General features: G+C 39.3%; 1 protein-coding gene across 1 annotated transcript in view; it reads left to right on the forward strand.

Moving 5' to 3' along the window:
• Positions 1-275: 275 nt before the first annotated feature.
• SMC1B (structural maintenance of chromosomes 1B) overlaps positions 276-23,635 on the forward strand; it is a gene marked incomplete at both ends in the record, with an annotated part of 41,010 nt that continues 17,650 nt past the window's right edge. The window contains 14 exons of the mRNA XM_082310179.1: positions 276-384; positions 1,690-1,878; positions 2,427-2,539; positions 3,739-3,942; positions 4,337-4,575; positions 5,082-5,340; positions 6,789-6,929; positions 11,554-11,636; positions 12,658-12,865; positions 15,792-15,977; positions 18,353-18,532; positions 20,488-20,634; positions 21,255-21,392; positions 21,889-22,005. Coding sequence (XP_082166305.1) covers positions 276-384; positions 1,690-1,878; positions 2,427-2,539; positions 3,739-3,942; positions 4,337-4,575; positions 5,082-5,340; positions 6,789-6,929; positions 11,554-11,636; positions 12,658-12,865; positions 15,792-15,977; positions 18,353-18,532; positions 20,488-20,634; positions 21,255-21,392; positions 21,889-22,005 — 2,313 coding nt within the window. The remainder of the gene's footprint in view (positions 385-1,689; positions 1,879-2,426; positions 2,540-3,738; positions 3,943-4,336; positions 4,576-5,081; positions 5,341-6,788; positions 6,930-11,553; positions 11,637-12,657; positions 12,866-15,791; positions 15,978-18,352; positions 18,533-20,487; positions 20,635-21,254; positions 21,393-21,888; positions 22,006-23,635) is intronic.

The following is a 23,635-nucleotide window of genomic DNA, read 5'->3' on the forward strand; positions in this document are numbered from 1 at the left end:
GGAGCCCCGCCCCTTCCCCGTTTACCCCCGCCCCCTCCGCGCGCGCGCCCTCGCCGCCCAACGCGACGAGGCCGCGTGGCTGCAGGCACGAGGCGGGCGGCGGCTGAGGACGCGGCGTCGCCTGCTGAGGGGAGAGGCCGCGGGGCGCGGAGGGGCTTTTCCCTCCGCCGGAAAACAACCGATTAAAATACACGCGTTGATTATTTAAGTCTCGTGAGGGAGTGGGAAGTTCGTGGGCTAACGGCCTCAGCTCCTCCTTGCCCACGGCTGCAGGGATGGGTTACCTGAAGCTGCTGGTGATGGAGGATTTCAAGTCGTGGCGCGGACATCAGGTCATCGGCCCCTTCATGAGGTTCAACTGCATCATCGGGCCCAATGGATCAGGTAGCAGGCTTGGGGGCAGAGGGGGGCTCAGCAGACAGCTGGCCTTGTTTCTGCACTATAGCTATCAGGATTGAGATTTCAGTTTGGGGGTCTTTGCCAAGTCTTTTCTGCGAACGCCAGCGGCCTCATGGGGTGGAAACAGTAGTGGTGCAGGCCCAAGAACAGGGCTGGCATGGCTGCACTGAATGGGTGAGGATGGTGATAGCTTGTCTACTGAGTAGAGTCACAGGGCTTTGTGGAGGGGAAGTAAAGACTCTTATGGGCCTGCCTAAAATGTCTTCATAAGCACCTGAGTGGGTGGCAGCACAAGCAAAGTTCTGGAGGCTCCTGATCTGCCATTGCTTCTTTAACTGACAGTATAGATTTTTGCAGCACGGAAGGAGAGAGGTGGGGTGGTTGAAGGAATTTCCATTTCTAGTTGTCTTCTCTTTCCAGCCCTTGTAGAATAAGTGGTTTGCAAACAGCACACCTTGCCTTTGCCACTCCAGTTTGTAGCTTAGCTTACTAAGGTCACATAAAGATGGTTTTATTTAATTACTCTGGGTTGTAAACTGTAGCAATGCTTCTTGATTTGAGTCTGTGGTCTTTGCCATATGAGTAAATGCCTCTGGGAAAGAGATAGTAGTTTGCAGGATGGTGGCAGGATGGTGTGAATATTGTATAATCTCTGCATTGAGTTTTTTATTTATCTATTTTCCACCTAGTATTCTTCCTTTTATGATATTTTGGAGAATAAGTCAAAATATTGCTGAAGTAGCAAGCTTGAAGGCAGAAAATAATTAAGCTGTCAACAGAAACACTCAAGACTAAAGTGGAAAAACAAAAAGAGATTTTTTTGTCTAAGGAGTATGATCAGAGAATTTTGCTGTGGTGAATGGATCTGGGAGGGTGCTTGTGTTCTTTACAACACCGGGGTTCTAGTGGAAAAGTTCTAGTTACGCAATAGAGTGCTTATGCAGCAAACCTCACTGACTGCATTATATAAAGGAAACAACCAAGTAAGGATTATGATGTTGCTTGCTCAGTTTAGGTAATGTCCTCTAGAGATGGCTGTGTAAGAGAAATTTGTTCAACAAGACTGAACAAATAACAAATTAGTTTTGTGATGATTTTTATTACAGACAGGCTTATTATCTGATGTCAACGTGTTACATCTTAGAAATGTGCAATACTTTTAGAATTAGAAATAGAATTAATAGATTTTTGCATTTCTGTATATGTTTTTAGTTCATTATTAATCAAATGCCTCCTTTCATTTCTACCATGTCAAAGCAATTTTTTCTTTTTTTTTTTTTTCTTTTTAAGGAAAATCTAACATAATGGATGCTGTTAGTTTTGTGATGTGTGAAAAGATATCTAATTTGCGAGTTAAAAGTGTTCGAGAACTTATTCATGGAGCACATGTTGGAAAACCAGTTTCTTCTACAGCTAGCGTGAAGATAGTATATTGTGAAGAAGATGGGGAAGAAAAAACATTTTCAAGAGTTATCCGTGGTAGGTAGCAGATTCAGTTGCATGTACTTTCTGTTGTCTGATGTATAAAAAATGGAGACCAAGAATATTCAACTTCGAATTTCAGGTGCTGAATATTCTTTTGTATTTGGGTGGATTAAGCCCATGGTTATTGCAATACTTCTTATAGTCCTTCAGTAGCATTTTGATAGCCAAGTGTTATAATTGAAAGAAACATACTGAGTCAAAGTTAAAAATTAAACAAGTGATTAATATATGCTCCTTGCTTTGAACTTTGATCTGTAGGTTTTCACTTGGAATATGTAGATGGTGTAGGCTCTAGAAAATGGGGTCTGACACCTTGCTGCAGGCACAAGCACTTAAGCATCTGTCAGTACCTTTTGGAAGTATGCAACTAGAATTTTTGTACAGAAAAATGAAATTATTGAAATGACTAAGGGAATAATTGAGATCTATTTTCTTTTTTGAGGAAATTGCTCAGTTAAATTGTTCCACTAGTTTTGTTCTTTTACTGTGGATTTTGTGGTTTAGCCATTTTATAGTTTGTTTTTTTTTCTTTCCTCCTTTAGGCTGTTGCTCTGAATTTTTTTTCAATGATAAATCTGTCAGCCGATCTACTTACGTAGCTGAGCTTGAAAAAGTAGGCATACTTGTCAAAGCTAGGAATTGTCTTATTTTTCAGGTGAGCATTTAAGGTACTTCATAAACAAAACAAAAGCTTCTGAGATTATTTTACAGGAGTACACAGTTATCTATTTGACAGAAAAGAGGGCACTCGTAGCTAATTGCAAGCCAATACATTTTTTCCTGACCTTGTCCAAGAATTACAAGACTGCAAGATGGAAATAATGGGGTTTGTGTGTACGTGAGTGCACTGGTAAGAAGGAAGCTAATCTGGAAGAAATAGAGTACTTGTGTTATTCAGAGTATATAAGAAAATGTGGGTCTCTATTCATTTGTGTTAAATTCTAGGAGTTATAAATAGGAAAAGATAATTTCATCTTAAAACACTGCTATTAGTCAAGATGCATTAAAATTTATAGGATTTTTTGTTAAGATCGAGAGATGAAAATCCTACTGAGTTATTAGTTCACAAGTATTTAATGATATAGGCCAGAAATTTCATGTACTTACGAAGAATATATTTCACAGGATTTTCTTCCTTACAGTTGCTGAGGAAACTTCCCAAGGAAGAACTCTTTTTTCCCTTTTATAGAAAACCTATATATGGATTTTTATTGTGATAATAGTTTCTATGATGAGGGCATTTACCCACTATACAAGTAGAATAAGATCACAAAACTTATTTCCTACACTTTACTGAAAATGGTAATTCCTTCAAATCGGTGAAGAGTTGAGCAGCTAACGCATAGACAAAGACTGTGTGCTGGTTAACTTTGGGAGTTATGTAATCTTCCGGTGCACTGATTTCAGCTGTTTTGCTTTTGAAATGGGGGGGGGGGGGGGGGGGGGGTTAGGTGCTTTGGGGTTTTTTTTTTTGTTTTTTTTTCATTGAAAATGAGTTTCAGTTCCTTTAAAGGGGCTAACAAGATTTAATTTTGTCATTCTGATACTGCTCACTGATTTGTGCAGGTTTGATTTAGTTTGAAGGTGTTTTTCATAGACTGTATCTGACATTCTAAAATTTGTAGTGATGTCACTTAATTAGGTGAGGTGGCTAGGTGATATTCCTTTTGGTACTAAACTTTTCCTTGGGTTTGAATCTAAAAGTATTTCCATCCAATTCTATTGACCATGTATATATCAGGAGATAAATCTGTAGTATATGCTCTTAGAGAAGAAATTCATCATTAGACAACATAATGATCTACAGTGCTGCGTGGTTTTTTTTGGTTTTTTTTTTTTTCAATTTTGTTTTAGGGAACAGTAGAATCAATTGCAATGAAGAAGCCAAAGGAGAGAACTCAACTTTTTGAACAAATCAGTAATTCATGGGAATACGCTGAAGACTATGAGCGAAAAAAGAAGAAAATGCAGCAAGCGGAAGAGGATGCGCAGTTTAATTATAACAAGAAGAAAAGCGTTGCAGCAGAACGCAAACAAGCAAAGATAGAGAAAGAGGAGGTAACTCAGAGTTATTCCTTTTTTGCATGTTAAGATCTCAGAGTTTGCATCTTTTGCATCTTTTATGAACTTAAATACACGTTTTTCTTAAAAAAAAAAACAAACTGTTGTTTTTCATCTAGTATGTTTTTCAGTATGGTATAATATAGAATAATTTAGTATAATGTAAAAGGATAGAGGAATACATGTAGTAAAATCTAAGTAAATGAAAGTGTAGGTTTGCCAGTGTAATTAAATTAAGTGTTGACTTGCATGTCTGAGTTTTATGATTAGTGCATGTTACTGGAATTATAGCTACTGGTACCTCATCTTACATCACTTTGGACTTGAAATTAGACTGCTAGTGATTACAAATCCTTTTTATAAACCATAAATAAAATTTTAATGTTGGTAGGCAGAGCATTACCAGATGCTTCTCAAGGAACTGGATGAAGAAAGGATACAACTGCAGCTTTTCCGGCTTTATCACAATGAAAAAAACATTGACTTTCTGAAAAAAAGTTTGGATGAAAAGAATATGGAGGCCAGTATCAAGAAAGAGACTCTTTCTACAGCAGAAGTTGCATTTAGAGACAAGAAAAAAGTGCTTGGTGTACTAAACAGAGACCAACAGCACATGGAAAGAGAAATGAAGTAGGTCGCTCAATCAGGTTGTCTGATATTTGAGTTAAAGCGCAGTCTGCACTGGGAATTGCTTGGCAGGTGTGCATGCCCTGTTAAAGCAGTTGGGTGATACCCCAATGCTGTGGAAGTCAGTTTGTAGCAGTTTACTAAAGTAATATCTAGACACTGATTTCACCTCCACCACCATGCCCAGGTTGTCAGTAATTTCATTACATAAATACTTGTTTGCTATTAAATTTTTTAGAAGGTTATGCTTCACTTCTTAAATTTCTGTTTTCAGTGGATATTAAAAAAATCACCTGTGGGTATTTCACCTTGCAGGTGACAACTGATTAGTTGTTTGCATGTGTGGTTGGGAGGGACTTGTTCTTGTGTGGTTTTGTTTTGTGGTTTTTTTTTTTCTTTTGGTGTGGTTTTGTTGTTTTGGATGTGTTTTGTGTTCGCTGGTTGGTTGGGTTTTTTTGTTTGTTTTTTGGGGGATTTGGTTGGTTGGTTTTTTGTTTTTTGTTTTTTAGGACTCTGGAAGCATCACTGATTCAGCAGAGACCCCTCTATATAAAAGCAAAGGAAAACACTTCCTACCAAATCAAGAAAGTAGAAATGTCTAAAAAATCTCTAAGGGACAAGGAGAAATCCTGTGATAAGGAAAAGCAGAGCATAAAAGAACTAGAGAGAGAATTGAATGATATTGAGAAGGCGTGGAGAGCGTTTGAAAAGAAAACTGAAGAGGAGATACTGCAGAGAGCAGCACGTATTGAGCTGGAAGAAAGTCAGGTGAATTTGGAGGCCAAAAAGTACTGTTTACTAGTGAAGTCCAAAAATCGCCACTGATGACAGAGAAACCATTGTTTCACCAATAACCTATAATTTCTAATGATCTTCCTGCTGTTGAGCTCAAACAAAAACAAAATTGTAACTTTGATTTAGAGACCATTTCATTGGATGAAGAGAAATGATGATGCAGCCTCTTGGGGGAGTGGGCTGTCTCCTGTCTGGGGGGCGGCAGGGGAAGGTCAGATCTCACAGAAGTTCCAAATGTGGAACACTTCTAGGAAGTACATCTAAGTTGCACAGAGATTTAGAAATTTACCATTGTGAGATTGGAAATGGTAAGCATCTCTCATAGGGTGTGAAGTGCATCTTCTGAGCAATGTGAGAAGATACCTTATTAGAGGAAGCAGTGAATTTTCAGTCAACAAGAAGTAGAGAAGAGTTTGATGGAAGCTTTAGAAGGGTTGTACACAGGGACTGTCATCTGTGGATTAGGATTATAGCTACATGTAATTATCCATGGTTAGGTTATTCTCTCTGGTTTGTTTTTTTGTTTTGTTTTGTTTTTTTTCCTTCACCCTTCTTCATGGAAGTCCACATCGTATGTTGTGGGTGGGTAGGATAGAAAATATCCAGTAAGGTGTCAGGGTGAGAGGGTAATTATTGAGAAATGGCTTGTCAGCTAAGGTACAGAAATATGTCTTCAATTAGAAAAAACCAAGAAGACAACAAAAATCAAACAAGACTTGGTAGTATACATACCATCTACATACCATCTAAAACTGAGGTGGCACATTTGTGAGCTATTTTAAGTTGTTTTAGAAGGAAAGGACTGCATCGCTTTACAGTAAATTCACATTTCAGGAAGCTGTCTTTGCAACCATATGGCCAGAAACACTTTTAAAACCAAGTGCTAGCTTCTCTCCTTTGTCTTTCTGATCAATTAATGGAGAACCTGCAGGATTGTTCTTTTAGTTTGTGAATCTCCCTACTCTGCACTTTAGAGGCATTTGGTCAGTTAGTCATAACTTTGCAGGATTCTTTAAAAAGTTGTTTTAGATACTCACCTAAAAAAAAAAAACCACTGATAACATGAGAATGCTGTAATTATAAATACCAAAACTTGCACTAATTTTGGGCTGTGCAAAAACTTTGTGTTAACCTTAACTGTGAAGTACTGTAAACTTTATAAACTTTCCTGAAAAATAAGTCATTAGAAGTCGAAAACAAGACCATAGGCAAGAACTATTAAGTGTAAGTTTTGGTTTGAATCTCTCTCTAATGAAATATAACTTCTGATAATGCAATTAGTAGCTAGAAAGGTCTTCTGGAGAATTGGGTGGTTTTCATAATCTAATTATGATAAAGTAGCCATTACTAATTGAGGCTGTAACAACATGAGTCTTTCCACTTGCAGTGGAGTGAATTTTTTTTTTATGTTATTTCTCCAGTTGGAGCGCTATAAAGAGCTAAAGGAAATAGCAAGAAAGAAAGTGGCTACACTAACCCAGCAGCTAGAAAAACTTCGTTGGGAGGAAAAAGCAGATCAAGAAAGGCTGAATCTTAATCGGAGGAAGAAAAAAGAAGTTGAGGTATTTGCATCAAGCTAGAATTATGTTTTAAGGAGAAAATGCTTCTCCTCCCTCTGGTATAAATGTTTATATAAATGTGATAAATGCTTTGACATAAACAAATCCTCAGCAAAGGAGATAGGTTGCAAGTGAGAGTTCAGTTTTTGTATTGCAACAGGTTTAGCAAAATGACTTCTAAATTTGTTCAGAGAATGGGTGCGTGGGCCCACACTGAGGATTTGGTTTTGAAAGCTTTGGCTCTAATATTTTACAGTTACTCAGAACATATGCTTAACTGTAATCGGTTCCTCTTTTTATCAGTGTAGCTTTTCTTTCTGAGCTGTCCTAGAGCTGTTGTATATCTGTGTGATACTCACACCTTTCAGAGGTTCATTTTGATCACAGATACCTTTATACCTTTTTGCTGAGATGTTTTTAAGGTCAGTGGTGTGCATTAGTGTGTTGTAGTTGGAAAAATCTCCTTGGTGTCCACTCTCTTATTGCACTTCAGAGGTGGGCTGTTTGGTGTGAATACAGATCGTTGCTGTCATTTTGTTTCTGATTTCTTTTATCATTGCAGATCCAAATATGTAATAATAAAATGCCTACAATTTTCACTATGACTTGGTCACCATGCCTAATGTTCTCTTTCAGAAAAATTATGTCCCAACTCATTGTTCAACTTTGCATGGTGCTTCTGATAGAAGTAGAAAGGACAGAAGCTCAGCTGATGACCTGTCTTTTGCTAGGAGCCTTGCCCTATTAGGTGTTTTGGGTTTTTACTTTTTTTTTTTTTTTTTTTTTTTTTTTTTTCTTTCTCCAAACTATGCTAACCTTGCAGTGTTGTCACCTACTAAGAAGTTGGAGAGGCAACGTGCATTTCTTCACCATTTAGTTATGGAGTCACAGTTTAGAGAAGACTCTTCATGTTCAGAAAACTTAAAAATCCATCAGATGAGACTTCACCAGTTCTAGAGTTCCTAACACCTCCTTCTTGTACATATAAACTTGCTTGTATGGAAGAGCTTGTATTTTACTGTATATCTATGAGGATGTAAAGTCATCCTTGCAATGACACCGAAGTTAATACTTGTACATTCATTTGCTCTTGATACAATACTATTTCTTTTTGAAGTAGTAGTTACCAGGAAAACCTAGTTAGTATCTGGAAGTGAAATAAATCCTATTGCTTGTGCCTCTAAAACTTTGCAAGTCCCATTGTACTGTTGAGAAGGAAATAAGGGATACTTGAGAGTTCATCAAATGCGTGTCTGACCACTCAGTGTTGGCATTACTTATCTGTACAATTGACATTTGGTGATCATTCCTCACAATTCGGCATGTATGTGACCACATCTAGCGTACTCTGCCCAGTTCTGGTCTCCCCAGTACAAGAAATGGAATGCTGTCATGGATGGCTACGTACTTTTTAGGAAAGACAGGCCAGCAAGGTGAGGTGGTGGAGTTGCCCTTTATGTGAGAGGGCAACTGGAATGTATTGAGCTCTGTCTAGGAGTGGATGAAGAACCAGTCAAGAGCTTACAGGTAGGAATTAAGGGGCAGGCTAACATGGGTGACACTGTTGTGGGTGTTTAATGCGGGCCACCTGATCAGGAGGAGGAAGTCAATGATGCCTTCTACAGGCGGCTGAAAGTAGCCTCATGATCACAGGCCCTGGTTCTCATGGGGGACTTCAACCACCCTGATATCTGCTGGAAAGACAACACAGCTAGGCGCACACAGCCCAAGAGGTTCCTGCAGAGCATTGATGGTAACTTTTTGACAGAGGTGGTGGAGGAGCCAACAAGGAGAGGTGTGCTGCTGGACCTTGTACTAACAAAGGAGGACTGGCTGGGGATGTGAAGGTTGGGGGCAGCCTCGGCTGCAGTGACCATGAGTTGGTGGAGTTCAGGATCCTGCGTGGAGGAAGCAGGGCAATAAGTAGGATTACAAACCTAGACTTCAGGAGAGCTAATTTTGGCCTCTTCAAGGACCTATTTGGAGGAATCCCATGGGTTAGGGCTCTAGAAGGTAGGGGTGTCCAAGAGAGCTGGTTAATATTCAGTCATCACTTCCTCCAAGTTCAAGATTGATGCATCCCTATGAGTAAGAAATCAAGCAAAGGTGGCAGGAGATGTGGATGGATGAGCAAGGAGCTTCTGGTAAAACTCAAATGGAAGAAGGAGGTTTATGGCATGTGGAAAAAGGGACAGGCCACTTGGGAGGAATAGGAGAACATTGTCAAGAGTATGCAGGGATGCAGTGAGGAAGGCGAAGGTCCACTCGGAATTAAATCCGGTAAGGGATGTCAAGGGCAACCAGAAGGGCTTCTTCAGGTACATCAGTAGCAAAAGGCAAGTGCCCTGGTGATGGAGGATACAGAAAAGGCGGAGTTACTGAATCCCTTCTTTGCTTCAGTCTTTACTGCTAAGGCTGGCCCTCAGGAATCCCAGACCCTGGAGGCAGGAGAGAAAGTCTGGAGAATGGAAGACTTTCCCTTGGTTGAGGAGGATCACTTAGGCAAACTGGACACACACAAATCCATGAGCCCTGATGGGATGTACCTATGAGTACTGAGGGAGCTGGCAGATGTTATTGTTAGGCCACTCTCCATCATCTTTGAAAGGTCATGGAGAACAGGAGAGGTGCCTGAGGACTGGAGGAAAGCCAGTGTCACTCCAGTCTTCAAAAAGGGCAAGAAGGAGGACCCAGGAAACTATAGGGCAGTCAGCCTCACCTCCATCCCTGGAAAGGTGATGGAACAGCTCATTCTGGATGTCATCTCTAAGCATGTGGAGGAAAAGAAGGTTATCAGGAGTAGTCAACATGGATTCACCAAGGGGAAATCATGCTTGACTGGTCTGATAGCCTTCTGTGATGGCATGACTGGCTGGGTAGGTGAGGGGAGAGCAGTAGATGTTGTCTACCTTGACTTCAGCAAGGCTTTTGACACTGTCTCCCATAACAGCCTCATAGGTAAGCTCAGGAAATGTGGGTTAGATGAGCAGACAGTGAGATGGACTGAAAACTGGCCCAATGGCAGAGCTCGGAGGGCTGCGATAAGCATTGCAGTGTAGCTGGAGGCCTGTAGCTAGCAGTGTTCCCCAGGGGTCAGTACTGGGTCCAGTCCTGTTCAACTTATTCATCAGTGACCTGGATGAAGGGGCAGAGTGTATCCTCAGCAAGTTTGCTGATGATACGAAACTGGGAGGAGTGGCTGATACACCAGAGGGCTGTGCTGCCGTTCAGCAAGACCTGGACAGGCTAGAGAGTTGGGCGGAGAGGAACCTAATGAAGTTCAGCAAAGGCAAGTGTAGGGTCCTACACCTAGGGAAGAATAACCCCATGCACCAGTAGAGGTTAGGAGCTGACCTGCTGGAATGCAGCTCTGCGGGGAACGACCTGCGGGGAGTCCCAGTGGACAGACAGCAGGTTAACCATGAGCCAGCAATGTGCCCTTGTGGCGAAGAAGGCCATGGGCACAAACTGAAACTCAGGAAGTTCCTTCTGAATATAAGGAAAAACTTCTTTGCTTTGGGGGTGACAGAGCATTGGAACAGGCTGCCCAGAGAGGCTATGGAGCCTCCTTCTCTGGAGATATTCGAAACCCACCTGGACACAATCCTCTGCAACCTGCTCTAGGTGAACCTGTTTTAGCAGGGGGGATGGACTAGGTAATCTCCAGTGGTCCCTTCCAGCCCCAACCATTCTGTGATGCTGTGAAAGATACTGGCATCCTGGAGTGAGTCCAGCAGAGAGCCACCAAGCTGGTTGGGGCTGGAGCACCTGGCTTATGAGAAGAGGCTGAGAAAACTGCATCTGTTCAGCCTGGAGGAGAGGTGAAGGGAGGCCTTATTGCTGTCTGCAGTTACCTAACGAGAGGGTATGAGTAAGACAGAACCATGCTCTTTCTAGAGGTGCCCAGGGATAGGATGGGAGACAACAGGCAGAACTCAGAATGCGGGAAATTCCGAATAGCTATTAGGTAAACTATTTCATCTCAAGGACAGTCAAGCATTGAAGTAGGTGCACAAAGAGGTTGTGGACTCTCCATCCCTAGAGCTATTCAAAAGGTCACAAGGATTTCGGAAGTTAAATTGAGGCTTAATAAAAATGTGTAGGTAACTTTTTTTTTTTTTTTTTCTTTCACTTGCTTTAGTTAATGTATTTTTATTCAATTTGAGTAATTGAAAATACTTGTTTCACTGTTGGTTTGTTCTTTAATACAATGCTTTTCTGTCAGGTTGGAACCTCTATGTCAACTTCTTCATGTGTCCCTTTTAGGAAAAAGCTTCTATTAATCTTGGGCCAAGAGATGCACCTTTTTTTGTTTTAATCCCTATAATTTACTAATACTGTGTTTGAAGTTGTTTTATTTGATGGTATCATGATTCTTTGTGCTGAAGAGGCTTTCTCTGAACTGTAGCCAAACATGAAAAATCTAGTAATGGCCTTGATAAAATAATTTCCCTTTATTATTCATGGTGCAGTTTGGCATCTAGTATTGAAAAAGAGGTGCTATTACTTCAGCATGAAATACCAACAAGGAAGAAAAGATTTCTCTCAGTACGAGCTTCGTATCTTGCTATAAAACTGTTGTTTTCCTCTAGTTCGTTTTTAACACATTCTATTTGTGATTGCATAGGAAAACATAAAACAGATTGTGGAACAGATAGAAGAGCATAAAAAAAGAATAGAGAAGTTGGAAGAATATGCCAAGATATGCACGTATGTTTAAAAAATAAAAAGCTAATTGGATTTCTTGAATATTACGTGTTTTCAAATTAACGTAGCAGGTTTCTAATTCTTTCTAATTCTTTTCTTTAAAATTTAAATAAGAATTAGAATTCTTACTAATTTTAATTAATATTTCAGAACTTCAGCTGTCAAAATAAAGTAGGAAGTATGATGACACATATTTTGTTTGAAATCGGTTTTGTAATTGCTTCTAATTTCTTGTAGATGTGCAAATTATGTCACTACAGGCAAGGTATGGGGCTATTAGTGTACAAATTCTGAGCAAAAGATCTGGGCAGTTCTGTAGTTGTGCTGCTCTACAAAGCATTAATACTTATATTGTATATTAAGAGCACAGCTCAGTTCTTGCTTCCTGGGTCTTGACTTCTATCTGTCTGGTTTTTACTCTTCATGAAATAAGGTATGTAAGCCCTTCATTGAGCAACGTGAACTAATTTTAACATTAGCCTGTGTTTTGTGCAGGCGGTCAGGGTAGGTGGTCTCCAGAGGTTTTTTTTCCAACCTGTCTTTTCCTATGCATCTGTAATGCGTGCTTTGGCTTAATGCTGTCTGTGTACTGAACAAAGTCCTGCCATGGACAGGGAGCAGCAGACCCGTTGTGATTGGTGTGAAGCAAAATTTTTTTAATTAGGTAGTTGTAGTAAAGTGTGGTAGAGCCTTAGTGATTTTGGTAAGTGTGTAAAGTGAGTAATAATTTTGCATGAGAATTCTCAGTCCTTCTTAGTTTCACAATATCAGGCATTTTATTGATGAGGGATAAAGTGGTATGGTTGTGTTACACAGGCAACAACTCTCACTGGAACTCAATTTTGAAACCTTAGAAATAGCTTATACTATAGAATGCAACTTGTATAAGAAGTAGCTTCTTAGATACTTAAAATATTTCATGATTTTCATAGTCTGTGACCACAGAATGGCTTTAATTTTATAAGCTAAAAGCTTATATAAATGAAATAGTAAATTGCTTTCCTGTTTTTGCTTCTGTTCAAAGTGAATCGTTAACAGAGAAAAAACAGCAAGTGGAAGTGCTAACTAAGGAAATTGAAAGTTCAACGATACGAATGGCTGAAGTGAATGAAGAATTGAACAAAATAGTTGGTGAACTGCAGAATGCCAAAATTGATTACCATGAAGGAAGGCGTCAGCAAATGAAAGCAGAGATCCTGGAAAGTCTCAAAAGACTATATCCGGATTCTGTGGTAATTGAATGGCATAATTTAGATGCCTTATTTTAGAATTAAGAGTTCTGCCTTAGACTGAGTAAGCAGCTAGAGTAAATTGGACTGTCTTGATTCTTTTAGACTTTATGCTTGTTTGAGTGTACTTGGTGAAATGGTATTACTGAAAGAATAGTAGCATATACTGTCATTATTTTTCACAGTTTCCAGAAATAGATTACGGCTTACATCAAAGAATAATTTTTATCTCTTGTGTGATTTTGTAGTGTTTGATTTTTTTTTTTCTTTTTGATTTTGTTTTCTTCTGTCCACAAACATATTTTTGACTGACTTGTTTTGAAGAAATGAATGGGAAGGTTAGCTGTGAGACCATTTATTCCAGAAAGGATACTTCTTCCAAAGGACAATTTTGCTTAAGTGCATGAGATTTTTATGTTATCAAAATGGTCTGTCTTTGCTTATCAGTTACCATATGTTATTTAAATTACTCTTCACTAATGCCATTAAGTGCTGACAATTCAGAATTGATACACAATCCAGACATTGATTGTTTTATGAGGCATATTTACACCTTTTTATTGACACTTAAAAATATTTACTCCAACATTGGAAGCTATTCCAAATAAGAACTTTTTAATAAATCTAATCAATTGAATAGTTGGTCTCCGAGTATGTCTCAGTATAATCAGCCCTTTTTGATATACATAGTCAGTTGAGATGTACAAGCCGGAAATATTTTTTTTTTTTTTTTTTAATGTTTAGAAGTAGAAGGTGACACATAATCTGCTTCCTAGTGCTGCCGTAAGAACATAAAAAAAGAACATGTTTTCAGTTATTCTTTGCTTTGGTCTTTTGCAAAACTTCCTCAGAATCTGGCAAGTATTCGATCCTGTTGTTTTCTCAAGAGATTAAGAAATTTGCTTTTCAGCTGTTCTTCAGAATTTTTTCATCCATGTTAACAAGGTGTTCCAAAAAAACCAAAAAGATGATTGGTATATTTCTTTTATGCTCACTCTTTGTATTGTATCCCTATTTGAAAAGAACTGGATCAGACTGGTGATATCTTGCTGGCTTAGGGGAGAGCTGGTGTTCAGGATGTTCTCTTGTCATTTTCCTTCAGAGGCTGCAAATTTAAGAGTACTTACATATGTGATGGCTTCTAACAAATAAAAACTAGATAAGTTGAATTGGTTACATAAACTATGTCATTACAGAAAGTCTTAACAATATCTGCTTCAGTTACCCTTGTTCCTGCATTTTCCCAACACCAGCATAGGAGGCAACAGAGTTGCTTCTGAGCTGCTCTTTAAGCTCTGGTGTACTAATTGCAGATGGTTGAACACAATCTAAATTAAAGTGTCAGGATGGAAGGGTCATGACACGTTTCACTGTCTGGTCCACTAAGTACTCGGGCAGAACTGAAGGAAATCTTGGTGTCGGTCTTCTGGATTTCATAGGCAAAAAATGGCATACTGCTTTTAAATGTTTAGTTCTTATGTCCATTTTAAAGTTTCTGTTCTTCTGTTAAAACATTCTTGTAACGGTTGGTGAACATTCCAGATACTGAAATAGCTATGCAGCAATGTGATTGTGCTGTATGAGTGATGTGTGCATTTCCATGGATTTGTCTGATCAAGAAAGTGAATTTTGCAGCTGATCACAGTTTTTTACGATTTAATTTTCAAAACAGCATTCCTGCACTGGTAGTGTTAATTGGCAAGATTGCTATCATGACAGATGCAGTTCGGCTGTCAATATTTGTTTTCACAGAAATGCAGCATTCCATCTGGACTTAAATGCCTGTGTCTGAAAGTATATAGATCGATCCTCTGTATAGTTTTGCATGTCTGAAAGTATATAGATCCTCTATAGTTTTGCATGTCTGAAACATCACATGTCTGAGCTGCAGATAGAAACATCCAAGTAGATAACACCATGTGAGAAAACCAGGAAACTAAATAAAGACCTTTGTGGTGTTGGGTGATATCCTTGCTTCTACTGTCTTTCAGAAAAGGGAAGGCATTTTTCAAGAGAAGGGCAGGAAAGTAGATCATAGTAGGCTGTGATTTGATCTACTGGAAATTATTTCTATGTAATTCATGAGATAATACTGCAGATGACCTATCACATACGACTCTTACCAGTTGTCTTCCTGTTCTCATTTGTTTAAATTTGATAAGGGTAAAACTGTAGATATGCAAGAGGAGACCAGTAACTATATGTCAATGAGCAGAAAAATTGTTCTTGAATGAATTCAGAGGTTATAATGTTCAGAATGTGCATTAGTAGCCTTAATCATTCAGGGAAAGCTCAACTGTACCTATAATTACAGAAATGGAACAAAAGATCTTCAGGGAGCATGTACAGCAAAGAACTAATTAGTTTTATCTATGGAGGTGTTATTTCAATATATGGCAAAACAGGCTTGATTATTTCGACTGTGCAGTACAAGAAAAGCCGTTTTTATTCTTTTCATGCTACTAAAATAAGCAGATACTTCTTTTTTGGGTTGAAACTGGAATAGTGCCTCTCTTGCTACGATTTTTCAGTTAACAGTCCTATTTAATTAAGACCTTATTGTCATTCAAGGATCTTATTGTGTGGTAGATACTTCCTTTCTCTCCAAAAAAGGTACTTGGGTAACGTTGCTGTTGTCACTCTGTTACGCTTCTAGAGGTGTATGCTAGAGATTGAGTAAAACATTGAGATATGTAACTGTAACCTCAGGGAAAAAAATTAAATCCCTTCAGATTTTGAAGGCATACTTTGCAATTTGGATTGATGACTGCTACAATTTCTGTTTTTTCTGATGTACAGCCATTGTAAGAGAGTGCAGCTGGTAGATATGTAACACATTTTCCTCTTACTATTTCAGTATCTCGTATGCAGAAATATTATTTGATATCTAAAGTAACATATTAATATTTCTCTATATTTTTATCTCCAGTTTGGAAGACTGCTCGACCTGTGTCATCCTATTCATAAAAAATACCAGCTTGCTGTTACCAAAGTATTCAGCAAATACATGACTGCTATTGTTGTTGCCACTGAAAAAACAGCAAGAGATTGCATTCGGTTCCTAAAACAAGAACGAGCTGAACCTGAAACTTTTCTTGCTTTGGATTACCTTGATGTAAGTACATTTCTCTTTTTCGTGTCATCAGCAAGTTAATATACTTGTAAATCTTTATATTGGCTCATTTAAGCTTAACTAAAATAGGCTTAAATGTTAAGGCAAAGCACTTATGAGGTGAACTTCATGAGATTCCTGTCAGCCCATTTCTCCAGCCTGCTGAGGTCCCTCTGGATGGCAGAATGACCATCTGGCGTATCAGCCATTCCTCCCAGTTTTGTGTCATTGGCAAACTTGCTGAGGGTACATTTTCCCCCATGATCCAGATAATTAATGAAGATGTTAAACAGGATTGGTCCTGATATTGACATGGCTAGTTACTGGGCTCCGACTGGACTTTGTGCCACCAGTGACCACCCTGCGGGCCTGTCTGTTCAGCCAGTTTTCGGTCCACCTCACTGTTCATCCAACCCATATTTTGTCAGCTTCTCTATGGGGATCTTGTGGGAGACAATGTTGAAAGACTTACTGAAGTCTACATAGACAATATCCACTGCTCTCCCCTCATCTACCAGGCCAGCTGTTTCATTGTAGAAGGCTGTCAGGTTGGTCAAGCATGACCAACTTGGTGAATCCATGCTGACTGCTCCCCCAAGACTTTCTTGTCATTCATGTGCCTGGAAATGGTTTCTAGGATTAGTTGCTCCATCATCTTCCGAGGGATCAAGGTGAGGCTGACTGTCCTGTAGTTCCTTGGGTCCTCTTTCTTGCCCCTTTTTGAACACAGGAGTGACACTTGTTTTTCTTCCATCCTTAGACACCTCTTTCAGTTGCCATAAGTATTCAAAGATTATTGAGAGTGGCCTTGCAATGACATCAGCTAGCTCCATCAACACTGGTGGTTCCATCACATCAGGGCCCATGCATTTATGTATGTCCAGTTTGCTTAAGCATTCCCTGACCTGATCCCCTTCCATCAAGGGTATGTCTTCCTTGTTCCAGATTTTCCCCCTGGTCTCTGGAACCTGGGATTCCTGGAGGCTAGTTTTGCTAGTCAAGACTGAGGTGAAGAAGGAATTCGGTACCTCAGTCTCTTCCATATCCTGTGTCGCCAGGTCCTGTGCCTCATTCAACAGCAGGCCCACATTTTCCCTAGTCTTCCTTTTGTCACCTGTGTAGTTACAGAAGCCGTTTCTTTGACATCCCTTGCCAGATTCAATTCTAGTTGGGCTTTGGCTTTCCTAACCCCATATCTGCATGCTTGGACAGTGCCCCTATATTTCTCCTGGGTTACCTGTCCCTACCTCCGCCTTCTGTATGCTTCCTTTTTGTGTTTGAGTTTTGCCAGGAGCTCCTTGTTTATCCATACAGGTGTCCTGGTATTTTTGCCTGACTTTCTACTCATTGGGATGTTCGCTCTTAAGGCTGGAGGAGGTGATCCTTGAATATTATTAACCAGTATTCTTGGGTCCTTCTTCACTCTTGTGGCCTTATCCCATGGGACTCTACCAAGCAGATGTTTGAAGAAGCCGAAGTCTGTTCTCCTGAAGTCCAGGGTTGTGAGCTTGCCTTTTGCCCTGCTCCCTCCTCTCAGGGTCCTGAACTCTCCTATCTCATGCTTGCTGCAGCCAGGGCTGCCTTTGACCTTCCCATCCCCAGCAAGCCTCTCCTTGTTGGTGAGTATGAGGTCTAGTAGACCACCTCTCCTCATTGGCTTCTCTGTCACTTGGGTGAGGAAGTTGTCATCGATGCTTTCCAGGAACCACCTGGGTTGCTTATGCCCTGCTCTGTTGTCCCTGTAGCAGATATCGAAGTGGTTCAGGTCCCCCGTGAGGACCAGGGCCTGTGAATGTGAAGCTACTTTTAGCTGTTTGTAGAAGGCCTCATCCACTTGTTCTTCCTGGTCAGGCGGCCTGTAGCAGGCACCCACTACAATATTACCTTTACCAGTTCTCTCTTCAGCCTTTACCCATGAGCTCTCAGTGGGCTCACCATCCTTACCCAGGCAGAGCTGTGTGCATTCCAGCTGTTCTCTCACATACAGGGCAACTCCACCTCCTTGTCTTCCCAGCCTGTCCTTCCTAAAAAGCCTCTATCCCTCCATTGCAGCACTCCAGTTGTGGGAGCTATCCCACCAAGTCTCCCTGATCCCAAGAAGATGGTAGCCCTGCAACTGCACACAGATCTTTAACTCATCTTGTTTATTCCCCATGCTACATGCATTAGTGTACTTGCATTTCATGCACAGTGAAATAGGTTATACAGATTTAAGGACTATAGTATACACAGAATATGAAAACCAGATCTGTTTCTAGTCTTAGAGTAACTGAGACCCCCATTCTGTTGATCTGTACACCCTGTCCCCAGACCACTCAGATTTGGACATGCTTTGCTATTACAACACGGGTTCTAAACACCACTTATTTGCTTTACAGGTTAAACCAATCAACGAAAAGTTAAGAGAGATAAAAGGAGCTAAAATGTTGGTGGATATTGTACAAACTCCATTTGCTCCACTGAAAAAAGTGATTCAGTTTGTGAGTGGGAATGGCTTGGTCTGTGAAACAGTTAAAGAAGCAAAACAAATAGCATTTGATGGACCAGTGAGGTTGAAAGTAAGAAGCTGAGTTTTGTTGCATGTGTTTTTCATTGCAGTTATGTATTTGATGCCATTTAAGTAGTTCTTCTATAAACATTGCAGATAAACACAGAATGGTACTGCACTGTCTAGTCTATTCCCACATAAATAAACCCCCAGATATTTCACATGGTGATGTTTTCCCCTGTATGGTAATACGTTTAAATGATTTATTGGGAAAAGGAGGCAAATTGGAGGATAGTTAGTGTCCAAATATGTTTCTTGGTATGGTCCTCATGATGAAAAGGAGGTTGAGGAAGGAGGGATAATCCTGTTCTTAAAACTGTCTGATTTAAAAATACAAACTTTATCTTGCTAGCTTTTTTATGAAGAAATGCTTCCAAAAATTCTTTACAACTGGGAGATTCTGTCAGATATTTTAGATGTAGACTGTATTGAGGACTGGAAGGTTCTCTGTCTCTTCCTGCAGTTCTTTCTCCTTATCCGTACCTCTGTTGCTGTAGATAGTCTGTGGAGCCCTGTTGTGCACTTACTAAACCTTTTAAAATCTTGATTAAAACAGCTTTAAGTTGAAGTTGAGTGTGAAATCATGTTTACTTGGAATCAAGTTAAGTCACAAAAACACTCATGCTCTTTAAAATTTACACTTTCTGTTTACAAACGAGTTGTTCTCCTTTGCTCCGTTATCACATTGCTTGGTTTGCTCTACTGAGCCAGACATGGCCTTCTCAGTTGCCAGGGTATACACAAATGTCTCATATTCATTTCCGAAGTACAAGGAAATTATACAATTTCATTTCCTTTCCTGACCAGTTGAAATAATACCAAAGTGTGACTAATACCAAAACGTGACTAATGCCAAGAAACAACGGACTTTTTTGTGGCTTCATGTATCTTGTATTAGCAGGTTTGGAACAGGAAAAAAAAAAAACGGAGTTTGTCCTGGTTTCAGCTGGGATAGAGTTAATTTTCCTCCTCGTAGGTGCAGTGCTGTGTTTTGGATTTAGTATGAGAATAATGTTGATAACACACTGATGTTTTAGTTGTTCCTAAGTAGTGCTTATACTACTCAAGGACTTTTCAGCTTCCCATGCTCTGCCAGGTGCACAAGAAGCTGGGAGGGGGCAGAGCCAGGGGGGGCTGACCCAGACTGGCCACAGGGCTGTCCCATACCATATGACATCATGCTCAGTACAGAAACTGGGGGAGTTGGCCGGGGGGCAGCAATTGCTGCTCGGGGACGGGCTGGGCATCGGTTGGCAAGTGGTGAGCAATTGTAGAGTGTATCACTTGCTTTGTATATTATTATTGTATTATTATTATTTGTTTTTATTATTATTGTTATTATTACTACTACTACTACTATTACTACTATTCTATTTTATTTTACTTCAATTATTAAACTGTTCTTATCTGAAGCCACGAGTTTTCTACCTTTTACCCTTCTGATTCTTTCCCCCATCCCACCGGAGGGGAGTGAGCGAGGAGCTGTGTGGGGCTTAGTTGCTGGCTGGGGTTAAACCACAACAGTCACAAAAACACCCATATTCTTTACTAAAATTTACACTTTCTGTTTACAAACGAGCTGTTCTCCTTTGCTCCGTTATCACATTTCTTGGTTTGCTCTACTGAGCCAGACATGGCCTTCTAAGTTGCCAGGGTATACACAAATGTCTCGTATTCATTTCCTAAGTACAAGGAAATTATACAATTTCATTTCCTTTCCTGATCAGTTGAAATAATACCAAAACATGACTAATGCCAAGAAACAACAGACTTCTTTTGTGGCTTCATGTATCTTGTATTAGCAGGTTTGGAACAGAAAAAAAAAAAGCTGGAGTCCGACTAAAATGTGGTTGTTGCTTGTCTAACTACCGTATCTCGGAGCACTAGTTCATGGGATATTTTGGCTGCTTTGTGTTCGGATTTATTTGGTTTTAATTTTTTTTTTTTTTTTTTTTTTTCTTCCAGACAGTGGCTCTTGATGGAACTTTATTTTTGAAATCTGGAGTGATTTCTGGAGGATCAAGTGATTTAAGATTTAAAGCTAGATGTTGGGATGATAAAGAAATGAATAAAATGAAAGAAAGAAGAGATAGCTTGATTAATGAGTTAAAGGTAGGTCTTTTAAAAAGCACTTAACTGCTAAAGGCATAAAGGAGTAACAGTTGTGTCTAATTCAGCTATGGGAAGATAATTTTCTAAAAAAGTGGTTTTCAAAACTTCTAGAGGATGCAGACAGGACATAGTAGCTGTTTATCCTTTTCTAGTTAATAATAATCAACTGTGGGTCTCTGTCTTTAGCTGGTGGGTTGGTTCATATGTCACAGAGGTGGAAAACCTGGACAACACTGTTGATACAAGTTCCTTCAAGGAAAAAAGAGCTGTGGTTCAAAGTACCTGTAGACTTTTAGTGAAAAAGATGATATGTTCTGTCAAGATGAAAATATTTGCACGGACCAAAACCTGTCAGTGTGAAATGATTTGTCATACCTAGTTATTTTGCAAGAGGGATAGAGTAGGAACTTAGGAATTTGTAAGCATATGCTTTCTTTTGAGAAATAAATCTATTACAAAATTACTATTGAATGTGACCAATGCTATCAGCATTTACCTTGAATGGGGCCTATGTCAGTGAGGCTAGCTTTATGTAGTGTGTAAATCTGAAAAATGAGTAATTTCCAAATAAGTCACCTTTTGTTTAAAATGCTTTTTCTCCCATCGTAATATTTTTCTAGGATTTAATGAAGGTCAAACGTAAGGAGACTGACTTGAAGCAGTTGCATGCTCAGTGCCACGGAATTCAGACACGACTTAAATATTCACAGAGTGAATTAGAGCTTATTAAAAAGAAACATCTTGCTAACCTCTACACGGTATAGTACTAAGCCTTTATAATTTTCATGTTTAATAATTGTATTTTTTTACCTAAGCTGTAAATACCAGTGAAGTAAATACCACTTCCCTATGTAGCTTTTTTTTAATGCAGCTTAAGTTTTACATACAGTAGTTGACTGAGGAATTAATAAAATACAAAAAACAAGATTAAAAAGTAATTTACATGAGGCTTTTTCTATTTTAGGTTTTAAATTTGCATTTCTGGTAAGCTTGGTTTATCATTTAGTAACCTTCAGAAGTCTGTAAGTCAGAATGCACTTTAAATGATACTTACGTAATTTGCTTTTCTGCTCATTAAAACTGTAATCATTTCATACAAATTGGCAATAATAGTGGGTAAGTGGTATTTGAGAAGAAAATATTTAATGTTTTTAATCAGAAAAATACAGGTTAATCTGGAACAGAGCTGTCTCCTAATTTCTAGAAAGTTGACCATCTATTAAGAAAAATCACTATCTCTTTCTTTCTATCTAGGAAAAATCAAAACTGGAAAGTGAACTGGTAAATATTGAGTCTCAGTATGATATGCTGAATGAAGGAGTAGCACAAAGAAAAGGAAAAATAGAAGAATTTCAGAAAAAAATTAATGAGGTAATGCCTTCTGTCATAGTCATGACAGCTTATGCTCTTATACTACAGAAACTTCTTTCTGTTCCTGCTGACCTTTAGAAATTGGAGAACTTTTAACTTTGCAAACTACTTTGTTGACAAGGGTTATAAGTTACTCCAGCAATCTTCCCACATTCTCTACCTTTCTTACCAAGGTAACTGTGAACAGAAATGCCGTTGGATGTTAGTATATATGTATCATAGCTTTGCAAATCAGTTTCCTTAAAATCAAAATACTGTGACTTTTATGTGCCAAATACAAACCCAACAACCAAATCCATCTACTTCTTGATATTAGATGAAGCTTTGCTTAATATATACACTATAATTTCATTTGACATAGGAGAAAATTTTTGAGTTTGAAGAAGACGGGTTGGTTTTTCCCCACCTTTTCCTGCTCTGCTAATAAATGTGATTTACTCTTTGAAGTATTGAGCAGGGACAGTCCATCAAAGTTCACAGCTTTAGAGCTCTAAGTGCAAACTTTCACTGTAGATCAAATCCCAGAAAAATACTCTGTAGGTCTTTCATGGCCTGAGGGCAGAATTTGTTAAATCTCAGCTTATTCTTTCTCAAACTCTAATATCCAGGTTCTTTGTAAGAAACTGTAGTTACAGGATCTCTCCTTTTTTTTGGAGAGATAATTTTGCAGTGTGACTGCATGACTAGACTGTAATTTTCTTTTGGTGTGAAGTCTTCCTGGCCAATATGGATCTGTGACAGCATGTACGTACACTAAACTCTACATGCACCCACAAGATTTGCAGGTCTCTCAGTCATCAGTGCAGCCATTAGGTAGACAGTCTTTGCATGGGTGACTATCCTTCTGAAAATCATTCTCATTCCAGTCATAGCAGGACCCATTCAGTGTCTACATGGAAATGTTCTATCAATATCTTTTCACTGGGAGAAGAGAAGATCCACCACTTTTGCAACCCACAGGCAGAACAGATTAGGCATGCTCATGCTGTTAGGAAGAGAGCTCTGTATTGGTTCTCTAGAGCTGAGAACACTTCTCAGCACTGCTGGAGTGCTTTGTTCTGAACTCTACAGGTGTCATGTCTACGTCATGACCTGTTACACCACTATATACTAAAACGTAGATAAAGAGCAGCATAGTGTGAAGATTCCTTTCTCTTCTTGGGAAGTAGCCAATATCTGTGCTTTGTTTTCTGTGCACTCTAATTACCCCAGGAGAATGGTTGAGGTATGCATGATGATCATCAGTAAATTCCTCATTCCACTGTTTTGGGGTTTGTTTGTTTGTTTTGTTGGGGGGGTGAGGAGGTGTTTTGGGTTTGTTGGGGTTTTTTAGATATTGTGGTTTTGGACTTTGTTTTGATTTTTGGTTTTGTTTTTTAAGACTATTGTATGCCTACATTCATTTGGAGTCCAGTTCATGGAAGATGGAGCTAGCTTGTGATCTGAGTCTTCTTTGCTCTCCCTCTTTTTTGAGGGGTAGCTGATGCAGAGCTTAGGGACCTTGTGCTATCCCCACCTGTCCAAATTCATTATCTGTTATGGTACTAAACAGCTTTTGTTATTAGAACCGGCTCCTTTCTGCTTTTTATCAGCAACAGGAAACGTTCTCTATGATATGTGATCCAACAGT

Source organism: Platalea leucorodia (assembly GCF_965183815.1).
Source record: "Platalea leucorodia genome assembly, chromosome: 4".
Classification (NCBI taxonomy): Eukaryota; Metazoa; Chordata; class Aves; order Pelecaniformes; family Threskiornithidae; genus Platalea; species Platalea leucorodia.